At 39.3% G+C, this 16,497-nt stretch overlaps 1 protein-coding gene across 4 annotated transcripts in view; it reads right to left on the reverse strand.

The window, feature by feature from the left end:
• sgcd (sarcoglycan, delta (dystrophin-associated glycoprotein)) overlaps positions 1 to 16,497 on the reverse strand; it is a 274,197-nt gene that overhangs the window by 73,878 nt on the left and 183,822 nt on the right. For all 4 annotated transcript variants that reach the window (XM_008428447.2, XM_017308640.1, XM_008428449.2 and 1 more), the window contains one exon: positions 3,367 to 3,468. In XM_008428447.2, coding sequence (XP_008426669.1) covers positions 3,367 to 3,468 — 102 coding nt within the window. The remainder of the gene's footprint in view (positions 1 to 3,366; positions 3,469 to 16,497) is intronic.

Consider the following 16,497-nt stretch of genomic DNA (forward strand, 5'->3'; position numbering starts at 1 on the left):
GTCCTATTGATGTTGTACATCTCTAAGCATTCAATGATCCAAGCGTGTGGCATTGAGTCATAGGCTTTCTTGTAATCAATCCAAGCCGTGCACAGGTTGGTGTGTCGGGTTTTGCAGTCTCGGGCGACTGTGTGGTCTACCAGGAATTGGTGTTTGGCTCCTCTGCTATTTATGCCTATGCCCTTCTGTGCCDTGCTCATGTATTTATCCATGTGCCCGCTTATCTTAGCCGCTATGATGCCTGACATGAGCTTCCATGTTGGAGAGAGACAGGTTATTGGCTGATAGTTGGATGGGACTGAACCCTTTGAGGGTTCCTTCTGGATCAGGATTGTGCGCCCGTCAGTTAACCATTCAGGATGAGTCCCATTTTGTAGCAGCTGGTTCAGTTGAGTTGCCAGTCGCTCGCAGCTTCCACTTCTCTTCCTAACATGGCACCTCCTCACCCTGACTCTCATACTGATAGGAGGAACCACAGAGCTCTGTTAGGTTAAAGCACATCTTCTGAAGTTGAGATATTTTTCCTCCAACAGGTTCTAGAGGAATCAGCTCAAACCAGATGTTGGACGTTATTTTATTTCAGTGTCATTTGTGAATATCAGAGCCTCATTTTCAACAGTGGAGCTATAAAGGTTGAAAAAGGTTATTTTTTAGAAAATTTCAACATCAATATTTCCACAAAATAAGAGGCAAAATGGAACCGAAACGCACAGAATTGCGCAACACCTTGTTGAAACAATAATCACTGAGATTATTATTATTGTTGGGTCCTTAATTTGAACATGTTTTGTTGATTTTTTTGTTGTTGTTTTTTAATAAAGTTATGAATTTTTTAATAAGGAGCCAGAGGAGGACGTGCTGGTTTCACCCTCATGGCGGCATTCAGTTTGTTACCTAATGCCGAGATCGACTCAAAACCTTCCGCGATCGACTTATTGCACCGCTGCTCTAGCAAAGCACGAACAGTTCAGAAACGTTATGAAATGGGAAAAAAGTTATTTATTAAGTCGTGTTTTAGATTGTTCTTGAAAACCTAATCAGTCACGGCTGATTAGTGGGTGCACTCACTGCTGCACAGTGAACCCATTGATTCTTTACAGCAGACAGCCGCTCCCCTCTCTTGCAGGTACTGGTCATTGGTTTAGAAGAGAAGTTGTGTAAACTTTGTCCGAATTCTGTCCTAGGTTTGAAAAAAATATTTAAAGGAAAACACACAAAAACACGTAAAAGGTTTGATGATATAGCAAACTTAAATAAGTATCGGAATCAGCAATATCCTGTATTTATTTGGTTTGGAATTGATACCAGAAGTTGCAGTGTTGCACACTGCACCAGGAAGTTTTGCAGAAATTTCTCTTTTTGATTCTTTTCCAACTGGATTTAATGTTGAATTAACGATTTTTACCTTGCTCAACATGTTGGATGTGGCCATACAGCTCCTCTCACCTCGGCTGTTTTGTTTCTCTTCACCCTTCTTCATTTTCCTATTCTTAGTCCTGATTTTATATTCATCTCCCCTCTCAGTTTAATTGGAGCAGACATCATCTCCACTTCCAATACTCTTCTGGCAGCAATAAATATGTATATTTTATGAGGGGGACTAAAACAGTCTGCAGCCATCTTTAATGTACCTGCCAGCTAATGTTCTGTATTTATCACATGTTGATAGATATGCTCACATGTTGGCCTGAGCCAAATCAAGCCGCCTCAACAGGGTGCCAAATTGTGCACAGGGGAGATTATCCATGTTATCTGGATCTGCTTCCTGGAGAACTCCGGACTTAATTTCAATTTTGCTGCGAAGATGTTGTGCATGATTTAGTTGCTCTGTCAAACCAGAGTCGCCTGCTTCCTGTCTCTCTGGTTCTAATTCAGTCCTCCACCATCTGTCTCCCTGCTTCTGTCTCTATCACCGTCTCTTCTTTTTCTCCATTGTTTCTTTACTCCCCTCTGCTCTCCCGCCTCCATCAGTCATTCTCTCCCTCAGCTCACGTTAGCTCCCAGACAACAGAGATAAAGCGCGCTTCTCCTGCATTATCAAGCCTTCCGTCCGCTACCTGCACACAGAGATTATTACAGAAGAGACGGAGGGAGATTGTGCCTCTCTCTTTATCTTCCCCCATCTCTTCCAATTCCCTGGCATCTTCCTGTAGCTGCTGTAGGAGCAACAGGAAGGAAATCCGAAAACAAAACAAAGGCCCTAAAACTGCAAGCCAAACATTTTATTTAAGTGCGCACCTGTATAGAGGCTGTAGAGTACCTGAGGACGGAGCCGTATTGATCAGAGATTCCTATGATGTGATATTCCACAGGAAATGTCGTGTCATGACCTCTGATGAAACGTGGTTGGACTGCGACACGGCCGGCCTGACTGAACAACAGCCGACGTCTTTTCTTCTTATGGAGGGAAAGATGAATTTTATCATAGTAGTTATTAAGAACAAATCCAGCCATTTTACAGACAATGACCACACCTTGGTCTTTTTTTCCTGTTTTCTCTATTTTTTGTAATTTTTATTCCCATTTCATTTTTCTCTCTCTTTTATCTTCTTACTTTTTCCTTTTATCACTTCTGCTTTTTTATTTTATTTTTTCCCTTTTTCACATTTTACTTCCTTTTTTGCTTTTCCTTTTTTTTCTTTTTCCTCCATTGTATTTTTTCTCTTTTTTCACAATTTTAATCTATTTTTTTTTCTTTCCCCAAATTTGATTTTTTCTCCTACTTTCTGTTTTTTCTTTCCTTTCATTAAAAAAAAGAATTCAATGTCTTGATCACATCTTTAATGTTAAAATCATTAAAAGGCATATTTCATATTGCTAGAACTAATGTAAATAAATCAGACAGTCCTCTGGTTCAAAGCAGAATGTTTTGGGGTTTTGTCAGACACAATGAGAGCCATCGACATGAATTGATATCTCTAGTGCTACACAATCCTCTTTGGTCAATAGGGCCAAAGTCAGTCATCTTTCTGAATATTTCACCAGAACATTTAGACTCATCCAGAACCAGAACCAAAAAGGATTTTTCTTTATGTTCAGTGAGATCATGTATTAACAACAAATCTAAAGGAAATAAAGAGGAATTGTGACAGAAACTTACATGGAACAAAAAGATAAAAAAAAAACAAAAAATAAGTCAAACCCAACAGAGAAACTCAAACTTTTAGGGGGAAACCTTGAAAGTTCAGATTAAAACTAATTCAGAAACATTGCATGATGTCAAGTTCCTGCCAAATGCTGAATGTTTAGTAGCCTTTTCTATAGGTTACCATGAATTAATGTGGACCTCTTAAAGAAGTCAGTGTAACAGTAGACAGTGTAAGCTCTGCCTGGCATTCATGTCTTAAAAACATGGAGGCTACTTACTGGACTGGACCGGATTTCTTTGGCATAGAGAGGTTGGAGGAACTCAGAGTCTCCCTCCAGTTTCAGGCCCTTTTCTGTTATTCTCAGGTTGCCCATGCCGTCCTGTCGGGAACAAGAAGCAGCCATATTTAGTTCAATTTAGAAAACATCTCTTCCTAAATCTGCTTTAAAATAATAGCATTTTATATTTAACATAAACAGACAACTTCTACAGCAGTCGAACGCAAAACTTGTTCTGGACAAACCCAGCGGTCCATCTGCAGAAATGTCTGTTATTCCTTTTTTTTTAAGATAAATTTATGTCAAGAATTTTTAATTTTTTAATTTTGAAAACACATGCATGGATGAAACAATTGTTCTCCAATTGTGTATTTCACACAATCAAGTGGAAAACCAGAATGATCCAAAATGGATGATAAAAATAAAAATGTGATTCTCTAAGTCTTACTTAGAGAATCACAATCACAGGCAGGTGGAACTTTGACAAAAACTATATATAAACATAAACTTTTTTTGGCTGCTTTATAAATATTTTATTTACAACACATTTGTGGGGGTAGGGTCGCTACTAGGCAAAAAAGATAATAAAAAAAAGATTTAATTTTACTTTTGTTGTACTTTTGGTAACACTTTATTTGAAGGGGTGTGCATAAGACTGACATGACACTGTCATAAACATGACATAACACCTGTCATGGACATAAAGAGGTCTTTATGAATGTTCTAGTACTACTAATAATCTTTAAAAAAATAATATTTTACTATAATGATCTTAATATTTTTATTACTACTTAGAATAACAATACAATTCTAATTCTACTACTACTAATAATACAATAAAAAAATATATAATGATGTCAAAAAACTACTACTACTCATACTTTTTTTTATTACTGCCATGCAAACAGGAATGTCTGGGACTTTTTGCATCAGATTGTTGACAGTCAGATTTTGGTCGTTAACGAGTCTCTGCCTCATCCAGCCTGATGAGACGTCATCAGGCTGGTGACGTCTCCTGTGTCTCAGCTCCTCCGTATCTAACTGTCAGACGTCAGGTGGCGTCAGACCCATCTCTCATCCGCATTCCAACCAAATTACATCTCATTCTGTCACAGTTCATCCTGGGTGGTAAACTTATGATTCCAAACATATGAGGAAAATGTGGAATTGTTTTCAAATGCTCACTGAGCTTCACAACAAAAAATAGCAGCTAGAATTCCTTCAAACATTGTGTTTTTGATTATGTTCACGTCTACAAACAGAAGCCTTTAAAGGATAATTTTAGTGTAGCTGAACGGATAAAAGACCAAAAGCTTCTGCATGCTGCTTTTGGAAAATTACATTTTTCAATCCCTCAGCAGGTGCTGAAATAATTTCACACATCTGCATAAACACCAGAGGAGGGGAAAGAAGACAGTAAGTTTATCCACTGAATTAGAGCACTGAACATTTCAGCGTTATCTGCAGGAAGTTCAAGTTCAAGATAAACACTACTGACCCAGCAGTAATGATGATCGAATACACAAAGAGCAACCTTTAGATTTTGATATATTATGATCCACTGTATTGTTACAAAAATATCAAAATGTGTAATAAAAAGAATCCGTCTTCCTGTTTTCATTCAGTCCTTTGACTCGTCAGGATCTGACCAGCAGAATGAGATCCCAAACTTACTGAGGATGATCCAAAAACATAATCCTCCCCACACACACTGCGTAAGATATATTAAAATTCATGAGCTTTGGTCGCAGCAGAGCAAGTGAAATACTGAATTATTCCCAGTTGGGAATCATGAGATGTCTCATTGCTTTTCCTGCTACTTAATTTCCCCAAAGTTTGATAATGAAACCCAAAGAAAAGCACATACAGATCAGCTCTGTCACTCGCACTAAGATGAGCTGGAGCAGCACTTCCTGGCAGGAGAGAGGCTGAAGCTTAACTTCCTGTTTAAAAAGGAAATAAAGAATCTGCTCATTTTCAGGATTTCAGGAGGCCTTAATAAGAGATGGTGCAGCTAATTTTGGGAAAAGTGTCATAACAAATCACAATAGATGTTCAGGTTGTTGGTGATAGTATGGAACCAAAACAAACAAACAAACAAAAAAAATCACATTTTGTCATGTTTAAGTGGGTGGTGGTGGAAGGACCCAAGTGTAGGCAAGAAACACTTTCAGAAAATGTCCATTCTTTACTAAAAAAAAATAAAAGAAACTAGTATAGAACTTGGAAAACATTAAAAAAAATGAAGTAATGAAAAAAGTAAAGAGGAATAACAGAGAATCTAGCAGTGAGTGAAAGAGAAAGACAAGCTTAGTTACTGAGAAATCACAGAAATGACAAAACCAGAAGAGCTAATTGCAGGTGAGTGGATGTAGCTTGGGAAGGGAGAAGTCAGAGGCAACGAAGTGTTCATCCACTGCTATAAGCAGTCGTTCATAATGACCGTTTCTTTCCTTTACATCCTGAAGCTCAACTGTACAGGTAGGTGTGCAATAACACATTTGACCCTGTAGAGGGCGATACACTATGTTATAAAACATTTTATGCCTTTTACAGATGGTGTGTATCTACAAGACTGAATCTAATGCTTTAGCATTAGCTCCTGCAAAATATTATGTTGGGATAGCACCTTAATGTTGGTAGAACTAATATCTTATGATTAGCTCTTTAGCATTAGCTTACTCTAAGCACCACTTTGGTGTAGCTCTTTAGCATAGCCAGAACAAGTGTTTATGATCAGCGCTTTATGGTTAGCACAACTAACTTTTCAGTTGGAGGTGACCACCTCTGCCAGCTTCCAACATCGACTCAGTGAGGGGGAAAAAATTGAGGTCATCCAGGTAAAGTTATAAACTTGAACTTTGTGTCAGCTGACTAGCATCTCAAAAGCATTACAATAATAAAGGGTTTCTTATAAAACCAAGATAAATAATAAATAATTTTGCTAACTACATCATACAGGGGTGCTGTGGTGGTGCAGGGGTAACACACAACCCACATATAGAGAGAGGGCTTAGTCCTCGATGCAACAGCAACAGTTGGAGTCCAGGCCTGATGACCGTCGCCACATGTCGTCCCCTTCTCTCACTACTTTCCTGTCTAACCACTCTCAAATAAAGAGAGATGGTGAGGTTGATGTGACAAAGTATGATTTAACAGTTGTGTTAATTGGTGAAAACCCAGCAGAATAATTAATTATGTGCATGTTCAATAATTCAATTTCTCTGCCGTCATCAATAATGAGTGGAAATCTGCGTATTTAAGAGCCAAGTGCAAATATGGTGAACGTTTGTACTGAACTTTTGGCAAAGTCAGTACATTATTTAAGGACTTTGAAATGTATGTATATTTTTGTATTATTACACTTCTACTGACCCACTACTGATGCAAGCTGCGGATTGTTCACTGTAGATTTCACAAAGTGAGTTATTCAATTAAAAAAAAGCAGTGTTGGTCAGGATAGAACATGAAGATGACAAGAAGAGCTCAAAGATCTGCTCAGATGCTGAACTCGCTGTATTCCTGCTTCCCTCCTGCTTCCCTCCTGATCTTGCACCTTTTTTATTTTGATCACTGCAGGCGGCCCATTGAGCTGAGCAGCCATGAATAATTGAAGGTAACTGTGACCAGAAAAGATACTCTGAGGTGTTCCTTTAACTCGCTGCTGTCCAGCTCCTACCACACACCATTAGCTCCTAAGAAAACCCTCGTATATTCATGACCTAAATGAAACTCTGTGTTCTTCCCCTTCATAAATGAACATTTCTGAGTCTGCTTTGGGCTTTTTTCCCCTCTGTGAAGCATGAACATGTGCAGGCCATGAATAGGTTCTACATATTTCCCATGCTGGGACAATAAAGACCATCCATCTGTTTCTGCAGCTCTGAATCTGTTCCCCCCTCCATCTCTGGCCATGCTGGGACTTTCTCAGCCGCATCCATACGGTCACGATTTTACAACGTGGACAGATTGCTGTTCGGCATTACTCATGCTTCAAAGTGTGTGGCCGTAGGTTAACGGCATTTCAGGTCCAGAATGGTTCAGTTTTACTTTTTTGTAAGTTTTGATAAATTAAAACGATGGAACTGTATATAGAAACATCGTGGTGAGGCTCGTATTAAACCCCAAGATGATATTTTATTACATTGCAAAAACACGAATCTCACCAAGCATTTTTGGTATATTCAAAAACAGACCAAAAACCAAGTGTACATTTATGTCGTACATTTGAAATAAATGTAGTTGCAAAACTAACAAGTAACCTTTTGGAAAGATGCAGGAGCTTGTTTTAATAAATAATTTCTTAAAATTCATGAACAAGTACTAATTCCAGGTCTACAGAGTGGTGCAGTTGGTAGAGCTGTTGCTTTGCAGCAAGAAGGTTCTGGGTTCGATTCCCGGCCTGGGGTCTTTCTGCATGGAGTTTGCATGCTCTCCCTGTGCATGCGTGGGTTCTCTCCAGATATGCCGGCTTCCTCCCATAGTAGAAAAACATGACTGGTCTTTCTAAATTCTCCTTAGGTGTGAGTGTGTGTGTGCATGGTTGTTTGTCCTGTCTGTCTCTGTGTTGCCCTGCGACAGACTAGTGACCTGTCCAGGGTGACCCCACCTCTCATCCGAAACGTTAGCTGGAGAGGCACCAGCAACCCTCCAGATCTCACTAGGTACAAGGGTGTAAGTGGATGGATGGATGTGCTAATTCCACTGGCAGATTATTTCACTTAAAGCGAGACATTTTCCCATGTTATCAGTAAAATAATTTTGCCAGTGGAACAAGTACGTTTTGACCAATATTAAGGAATGACTGACTTAAAACAAAGTCCAATATCTTGCTGAAAAGTTTTGTCTAACTAAGTTAGTTTTGTCTTATTTCAAGTGTACGAAGACATTTACACTGGAAACTAGACCAAAAATATTTGGTAGGGTTTTGTGTTTACATAGGAACACAGTAAAAACACAAGATCTTAAGTATCTTGCTGAATAAAACTTAAAATCTCTCCATAAGCATCTCCATCCATTATTGCTACTGTAAACAATAATGCTGCTGTGTGATGTCTTTGTTCTTTTTCTGTGCATGGCGGTCATTTTGGTTTTATAAATTATTAACACAGAAGTTTGATTTCAGTCGCATTTAATTAGTAGTATGAACATCTCCAAGAATTTCACCACAAAATCAGAATTGAGCATAAACATCTAATGTGTGTTCACAACCAAAGTAAAGACATAATTTTACAGTATTTTTCGGTGTGGTCTTTGTTTGAACTCAGTTTCTGTTTAGAGCAAGTGAAAAACATCTTGTAAAATGCCATCTGGGCCTCTGGTTCCTTCTGTTGTTCTGCAGATTTATTTGTGGTGTGCTGCACCACAAACAGAAGCAAAAATCACGAGCAGAAATACAAAGACTGACGCTAACCCTGTGTCTTCGCTCATATCTGTCCTCTTATGGGTATCCATTCCACCTCTCTCTCCCCCGCTCTGTAAAGCTGACACCTTCAGAGGGCCAGGACGCGCTGCTGTCAATAACACTGAGCTGCCGGCCTCTTATCGAGTGTCTGCTCGATACGCATCAAGCCGCCACCCGAGGCTAAAGCAAATATAGACGTCTCTTAGGAAAATATTACAAGGAGTCGGACTTTTTGCACATCGCACACTAATCACAGCTCCGCATGTTTAAAAGGTGAAAGCTGTGTTTGAATACTCCTACGCAAGAAGAGGTCTTCTGGGATCAAGTGTTTGAACTGTTACACCCAGGAGTGAGGAAAGAAACTCCTGAACGTTCTCACACTCTGCTGCTGAAGGCCGTTATTATAGCTTTAATGATACGATGAAGCTGCTGCTGCTTAAAATAACTCACAGAGACAAACAACTCAGATAAACAGTGTTTTAGTAACTCCAAGATAAACTCTGGATCCAGGAGTTTTCTGAACCAGTGTGGAGCATTACATTTAGGGCTGAAACAATTAATCATCATGTATTGATGATTGAAATAATCATTAACTGAAAGGAATTAATTGTTAACTTTTAGTATAATAACTCTAAAAAGGGCCTTTTTTGAAACATGTCCACAACAGTAGGTAAGTCAAAACTGCACAAATATTTCTACATTTTGCATTTAAGATGACAAAAAGTCTTTGTCTATAAATATGTTCCACCCTGAACTCCTCAAGTTGTACAGTTGTCACTTTATCTGGTTTAAATTCTCTAAAATCTCCTGTTAAGCAACTTTTGCTATCAAGTTATTAGTTGGTTAATCCAAAAAACTATTGATAAGACAAGCCGAAAATGGCTGAGCTTTTCACAGGTTGATGTTAGAAATATTTTTTAGCTGCAAATGCATCCTTTGCAAATTACTACAAATGTTCAAGTGCTTACTAAAAAAAATGCTACGTTATTGCCTTCTAGGCAAAAAGAAATTTATTAACATAGGAATTGAGCGATTTGTTTATTTGCATTTTAAACATTTTTCTAATATTGTATAAAATAAGCTGTGACTAAGTTCCAATTAATCGACTGTCAGAATAATCAATAGAAAAATCCATTAATTAATTTGTATAATTTCAAACTGCAGTTGGGAGCCAGACAAAATGTGTCCAAGGACCACAAATGGTCCCCGGGCCGCACTTTGGACACCCCTCAACTGCCATTTTTAAGCTTGTAATCTGTGGCGCTCGAATTTATGAAAATCTCACAATAACAAAGCAAATGAATTGTGAATACTGTAGGACTACCGACTCTTGTGTATTCCCTCCTATACCAGCATAATCAGCTTTTGTGTTTCAGATGCAAATAAACAAAGGCTCTGGCCACCTGTACACCATTTGCCAAGAAGCACTCAGATAGTAAAAAGACGCTGCGTTCAGCGAGCAACAATGGATCTCATCGAGCGCTCTTTCAATCAGCCAGTTGGGGCCAACATGGCTCTGCTCCAAACTAATACATTTTACATTCTGTCTTTTTGATACCAACAAAGTTTTCTGTACTGTTGGAGCAAAGAACCACCTGGAGCAGCAACTTGCAGAGGTTTGCTCTCTTTCTGTCGCTACGCGGCTGATAGCTGCAGCGTCATGTAGCAACACCCTGCGATGGCTATCAGCCGAATTGGCTTTGAGATTGCTCTTCACCCTCCTCCTCCTCCCTGCTCTGATTGAGGCCCTTAATGCGGCGTCGCATCATCCATCAACGGGATGAGAAAGCCGACGGAGGTGGGAGTTTGGCAGAGAAAGAACCAAAGAATGAAAGATGAAAGGGATGAGAGCGGGCCGGGGGGGAAGGTGGTCCTGATGGGGTCAGGATGAGATAAGACTGAGTAAAACAGATAAACACAGAGAGAAATAGGAGTAAAGAGTAGAGAGAGTAATGACTGCATATGTTCATGAGTGGGCAAAGCTGGGAAGTCAAATTGTTGTGGACCTTTAAGCATCTGCTATTCTTCCTGGTGTCATTTTGAAAAGTCAGTCCGCATGAAAACACTTTTGCCATTCATAAACCATTCAAAATGTCGAAGTATACATGTGTGCAGCTTTTTATTGTCCCCAAACAGCAATAGCTTCTGGATGGAAACCCCTTTAATACTCCACAGACAATGCTACAAAATATGTAAAGAAACATCAACTTTTTGAATGGTTCTTTTCTCACTTTTAGAAGAAAAGAAAGTGAGAATAAAAATGGATTAAAATCAAACATCAGACCTGGTATGAAAACATCTGACATTTTATTTTTAAGTTGTGTCACCCAGCTCCAGTGTGAACCATTTTTCTCCAACTTTGGTCAATATCAACACAAGGTTAGCAGACGGTTGCTGCTGATTTATTGCCTCCACATCCATGTTGTAATTCTCAGGTTCCACCACATCTGAAAGGTACAGTCTCATACATTAACACCACTCTAACTCTTCAAACTCTATAAACATTTCTGGTCAAATCAATCACATATCAACAACCCCGTAGGGTCAAATGTTGATCTGATGGTTTATTAGACTTTTACTCTCCAGAATGGGAATCAAAGATTTCAGCCATCAAACTCCTTTTGGACCTTCTGTCTGCTTGAAACTTTATTTAATTAAAAATAAATAAATAAATCTCAGACACAGGGCAGCTTAGAATAATAGCAATCCGCATTTATCCCACATCTTCCAACTGATGATTTCCATACAAGTAATTCAAACAGAAAAACATGGTGTGGTTCCAGGTTAGATGTCAGAGCAGCATGTTTGCTTTCATAAAAAGATAGAGAACAGCAGCGGGGCTTCTCAGAGGCGCCACCTCTGCTGCCTCCGCCTGCAACCGCCAGTTGTCAGTGTCACAGAGGCTGATAGATTTCCTATTAACTCCGTCTTCATCTGGGATGGATGCCACGGCCCTTGGAGGCCAACACCAGTGCACCATCAAGGATTCACACCGACGGTGATTGAAGGGTGAAAGTAAAAGCCTGCAGGCTCGGGGTGGTGGATGAGAGAGCAAGAGCAGCAAAGAGACCAAACATAAGCTGCTGCTCACTTGATGGAATAACAAACACGCAGGCGTGGAAGTTGATTTTGTTTACATTTAAGGACTGAAAAACATCTGAAAGATGAGACTGTAAACTTCCTTCAGAGCTAAGAAAAGTGTATATTTGAGGTACTTCCTTTAGGTTTCTCTTCATTTTGTCTTAATATTTAGGCAGAATTTGCTCCAAAATGACACTAAACTCAGAGAAACACTGATTAGTCACAGGAGGACCTCACCACTATGAACATGACTTGTAGACAAATGTAGCTGCAAAGATGACCTTCCTTGGACATGTTAGGGTAGGGCTATTGTTTAAACAAAACATGTCCATTACATTTTTTGCACAAAATCTTTCTTACATGATGAGATTTGAGTTCTGCCTGTTTTGAGCTTCTTTCAGAATGATCTGTTTTAGGGCCTCTTGTCACTTTAAATCCAAATAAGTAGCTGTTGGCCACGCCCCCAACTAGTACGTGGAAATGGCTTCAAATAAATGTGCATCTATACAACTTTTCATCTTTGAAAAGCATTTGTAGAGCCTCCTGCACAACCATTAAGAATGCTCAAGTGGTTTCTGGATGGTAAGTCAACACAACATAATACTTGACTTTTCCAGCAGCCATTATACAGTGGCTTCGCCAGCTGACCAAACTTGCTGGAGCTCCGCTTGGATTGCTAGGTGATGGGATGAGCTTGGTTGGGTTTATATGAAGTCTACAAAGCAAAAACTAATTCCTGCTCTTCTTTCGGTCCTGAAAAGCCCAAATGGTTTAAATGTTCACTAGAGATGTTGTCTACAAGGCAAGTACATCTGCTTTTCCCCTTTTTTTATTCTGAATGTTTGAACTCAGATGACAGTTTTTAACTGATCTTGTGGAAATAACAGAAATAAATTCAACAGTACAAAAGAGAAAACCTTTTATGTCTTCAAGGACTTAAAGGACAATTCAAGACAGCCAGTCTTAACATTGATAAAAATTCCCAACACACACTCTAGATATCATGATAGTAACTTTGACAGTAAGTTGCTGTAATTACCTCTTGATTATTAAGTAATTACAGTTGGCTAATTGGCAGTTTTAATGGTACTTTGTGCCAAAGTTTCATCAAAGACATAAGCAAAGTCCGGTCACCGTCAAGACCATGTCTCATACAGCCTGGTTAAACTTTTACAAAATACATTTCTTACTTACTCCAAACCTAAAACCACTGTGCACGTATACATAAAGAGCGAGGAGTAAAATTTGTACTCCTTAAAGCAAAGAGCAATATCAGAACTTGATCCCAAGAGCCCATCACTCCCATCCTTGGACAACTCCACTAGCTTCCTGATTAATATTTGATTTGCTTTAAAAATCTCCTCCTCTGTGTCAAACCTCTCTGACTTCAGCCTTCATTCGCACGTCTCCAAGTATTTTAGCATTCTGCTTTTTCAGAAAAAAGATTAAAGCCCTCAGTTCTACTTCCACTGGCACCAGGATTTTTCTCCATATAGCAACTCAGACCAGCTATCCAGTATTTCAACAAACCTTGAGAACTGAGATTTTATGAATTGCAACAACAATTGTAACAGCAATTCATGTAATTACAACGATGCATAATTTGAAAAATGTTTTACTCTGATTTACTGTGATATCCCTAAAAAACCTCATGAAACTAATTGCTTGTGTGTAGTTCCCAATGACCACATACCATCATTGAACAAACAGCATCATGAAGACCAAGTAGACAGCAGATAGGTCAGGGACAAAGTTCTGGAGAAGTTTGGTGGTATTTTTACACATGGCAGTCTGAAAGACTCGGTTCGATTGGGGACACAAATAGCAATATTTGTTACATTTTCAGCTGGTGTGGTTACCTTCAACACTACACTGTGTCAAACGAATCAAACTCTTTGAAAAACCTGTTCAACCCTCTCGCCTGTGGTGGCGCTGCACCAAGAACCGCTGAATAAAAATAAGACAAAAACTTCTGAAGAAGACACTGAGCAAACCTTTCTTCTTCATGAAATGCAAATGAAAATGGTGAGGCTCAGATTTGAACAGTTGCAGACCTGAGGTTAAGGGCTCCTGCTATAGTTTCACAAATACGAGTTGCCACTGGAATAAAAGTAGAAATTTCTCTGATCTGACGAAGTTTCAAAAGCCTTTACGACACAGGCTGCATAAAAATGTAGATCTCTACACTCCTGTTTTTTTTAAACAGAAACAAAGTCATCACCTTAAAACTGAATCTTCTAAATCTCTCTAGTCCATCCTTTCAAGTTCCCCCCTTTATTTTTTTTGCTGCTAACTCCAGAGGTCCTAAGATGATGTCTTCTTTCTAAGTGGACCGGATGTCTTGCCTGACCCGACATGATTCCTTCAATTTGTGTTTTGACCTGTTCATGACTTACTGCCTGCCCTTTGGCAGCTAAAATAATTACTCACTCTGGGACAAATAAAGATGCTATGGCTGTTTTTCTAAGGAAAAAAAATTATACGGCAAAGAGGCCGGAGCACAAATCATTACAAGCAGACATGTCCATTCTTTGGAAAAACATGGTGTGCCTGTGGAAAAAAAATCTGTTTTTTGTTGTTGTTGCTTTTTTCGTAGTAAGATGTGGAGTTGCTTAGATTTATCAATTTAAATCAGTTTCTTGAAGAACATGGAGGAACAAAAGGAACATTTTTTCCATCTTTATGCTCTTAACAGCTTAATTAAAGTAAATATTTTGGTGAAATTCTGGGTAAATGTTGAGGAAATGAAGTTTTATTACAACTGGCAGAATGAAGACAGAATTAAGAAACCCCATTCACCCAGTTCTCACATTTGAAGTAATAGAAAAAAACTGATAAAACTCATTCAGTATTTTCAGTGCCATGAGTCTTTTACTTTTACTTAAATGTTTCATATCAAACAATTTCTAGTTGGAAAAACAACTTGACTAAATACAGAATACAATTTTGAATGTTGAGATGGTTTCATAAGGGAAAAGGCCCAAAGGTCCCATTTATTATAGAACATCAGTGGTCACTTCCACTAATCTGCTAAGCAGAGCTCATTTTCATTTGGCGCTTTTGCTAACTATGGAAATACCTAGTGCACTTAATTTCCCCTAAGTTAATTCTTCCAGATACATTTGAAAGCACTAATTTACTAAAAAATGGACAGCAGAGAACAGTTGGTTTTAGTCTTTCAAAGGTAAATATAATTTGAACTGAAATTAGTGATTTAGCACTAGCTACTTCAAAAAAAATGTTGCTATAGCGCTTAGCAACATTTACTAAGCGCTATAGCAACATTTAGCTTAGTTTACAGAAATAATGTTTATGATTAGTGTGTTATTAGGCCCGAGCAGCTAAGCGCTGCGAAGGCCTATCGTTTTTCAAATGTTTATTTTATTTTTTTTTATTAGGCCCGAGAAGCTAAGCGCTGATTTTGAGATCAGCTAAGCCACGCCCCCTTAGTACAGGAAGTGTCATGTTTTACTGTGAACGGTCGCAATCTGACCCCTTTAACCTAATCAACATGAAACTGTGTCCACAGACAGAAGACATGTTGGTGTGTTATGGTTTCCAACCCCATGTGGTTTGGATGCAGCAGGTGGGCGTGGCGGCGTGGAGAATTGACCTGTAACGCCGTGTCCATACATTTGGCTCTGAATTCCACAATTTTGAGTCCAGCTGCACCAATCTCACTGGGATGGATCCTTATCCAACTCTGGACTGGAATCCAGTGCAATATTTGGTGGGCGTGGCCTAATGTCTCAACAGCGCCCCCTAGAACATTATAAGTAATCAGCCCCAAGCCATGATTTAACCTAGAATTATGAAACTTGGTACACATGTGTATCTTGTCAGGATGTACAAAAAAGTCTCTTGGAGCCATGGCCCAAACTCAACCGAAAGTCGGCCATTTTGTGATTGAAGTCACCATTTTGTCTTTTTTCCATTGATGTCGTATCTGGGTGAACTCGTCCTAGAGCTTTCCAGATGCAGGCTTCAAACTCAGTCAGCACAGTCTTGAGGCATTGAGGGTCAAAAGTTAGCAAATAAATTTTCCTATGTCAAAGCATGTGGGCGTGGCCAAGCCTCAAATCTGGCCATTCTCCATGAAACATGAAGGCTGGGGGAACTGCGCCAGAGCGTCAGCGGTGGCGAGAGAGTGGTGGTGCAGGAACCCCCACGGTGGCAAATAGGCCAGAGCGGCGCTGAGCTGCGAGGGCCTCCAACGCCGCTTGCGGCTTAAATTTTTAGCTAAATCCTGTAGTTACTGTTGCTCACCACTGTAGAAGATTATCCAAACCCTAAAGAAGCAAAGCAAGAATATTTAGTTCAGTGGTTCTTAACCTTTTTTGAGGTACCGAACCCACCAGTTTCATATGCGCCTTCACTGAACCCTTCTGCAGTGATAAATAAAATATGATTTCCCCCCCCAAATTCAAGACATCACTTTAAGAAGATCACCAAGTCTTCTTAAAAGGTAGAGTCTCTGAGAACAGTTCTTCTAAATATAGTCAGTGTTTTCAGCAAAGTTGAGCTGACTGTCCAGGAACGACCCAAGGTAATTTTATAAAATTTGCCACAGTTTCAACAGGTTGGCCATCCAGAGAAACTGGAACCACTTTAAGGTCTTGTTTAGATCATTTAATTAGCTCTACATT

The sequence above is a fragment of the Poecilia reticulata genome, linkage group LG14 (genome assembly GCF_000633615.1).
Source record: "Poecilia reticulata strain Guanapo linkage group LG14, Guppy_female_1.0+MT, whole genome shotgun sequence".
Taxonomy (NCBI): domain Eukaryota; kingdom Metazoa; phylum Chordata; class Actinopteri; order Cyprinodontiformes; family Poeciliidae; genus Poecilia; species Poecilia reticulata.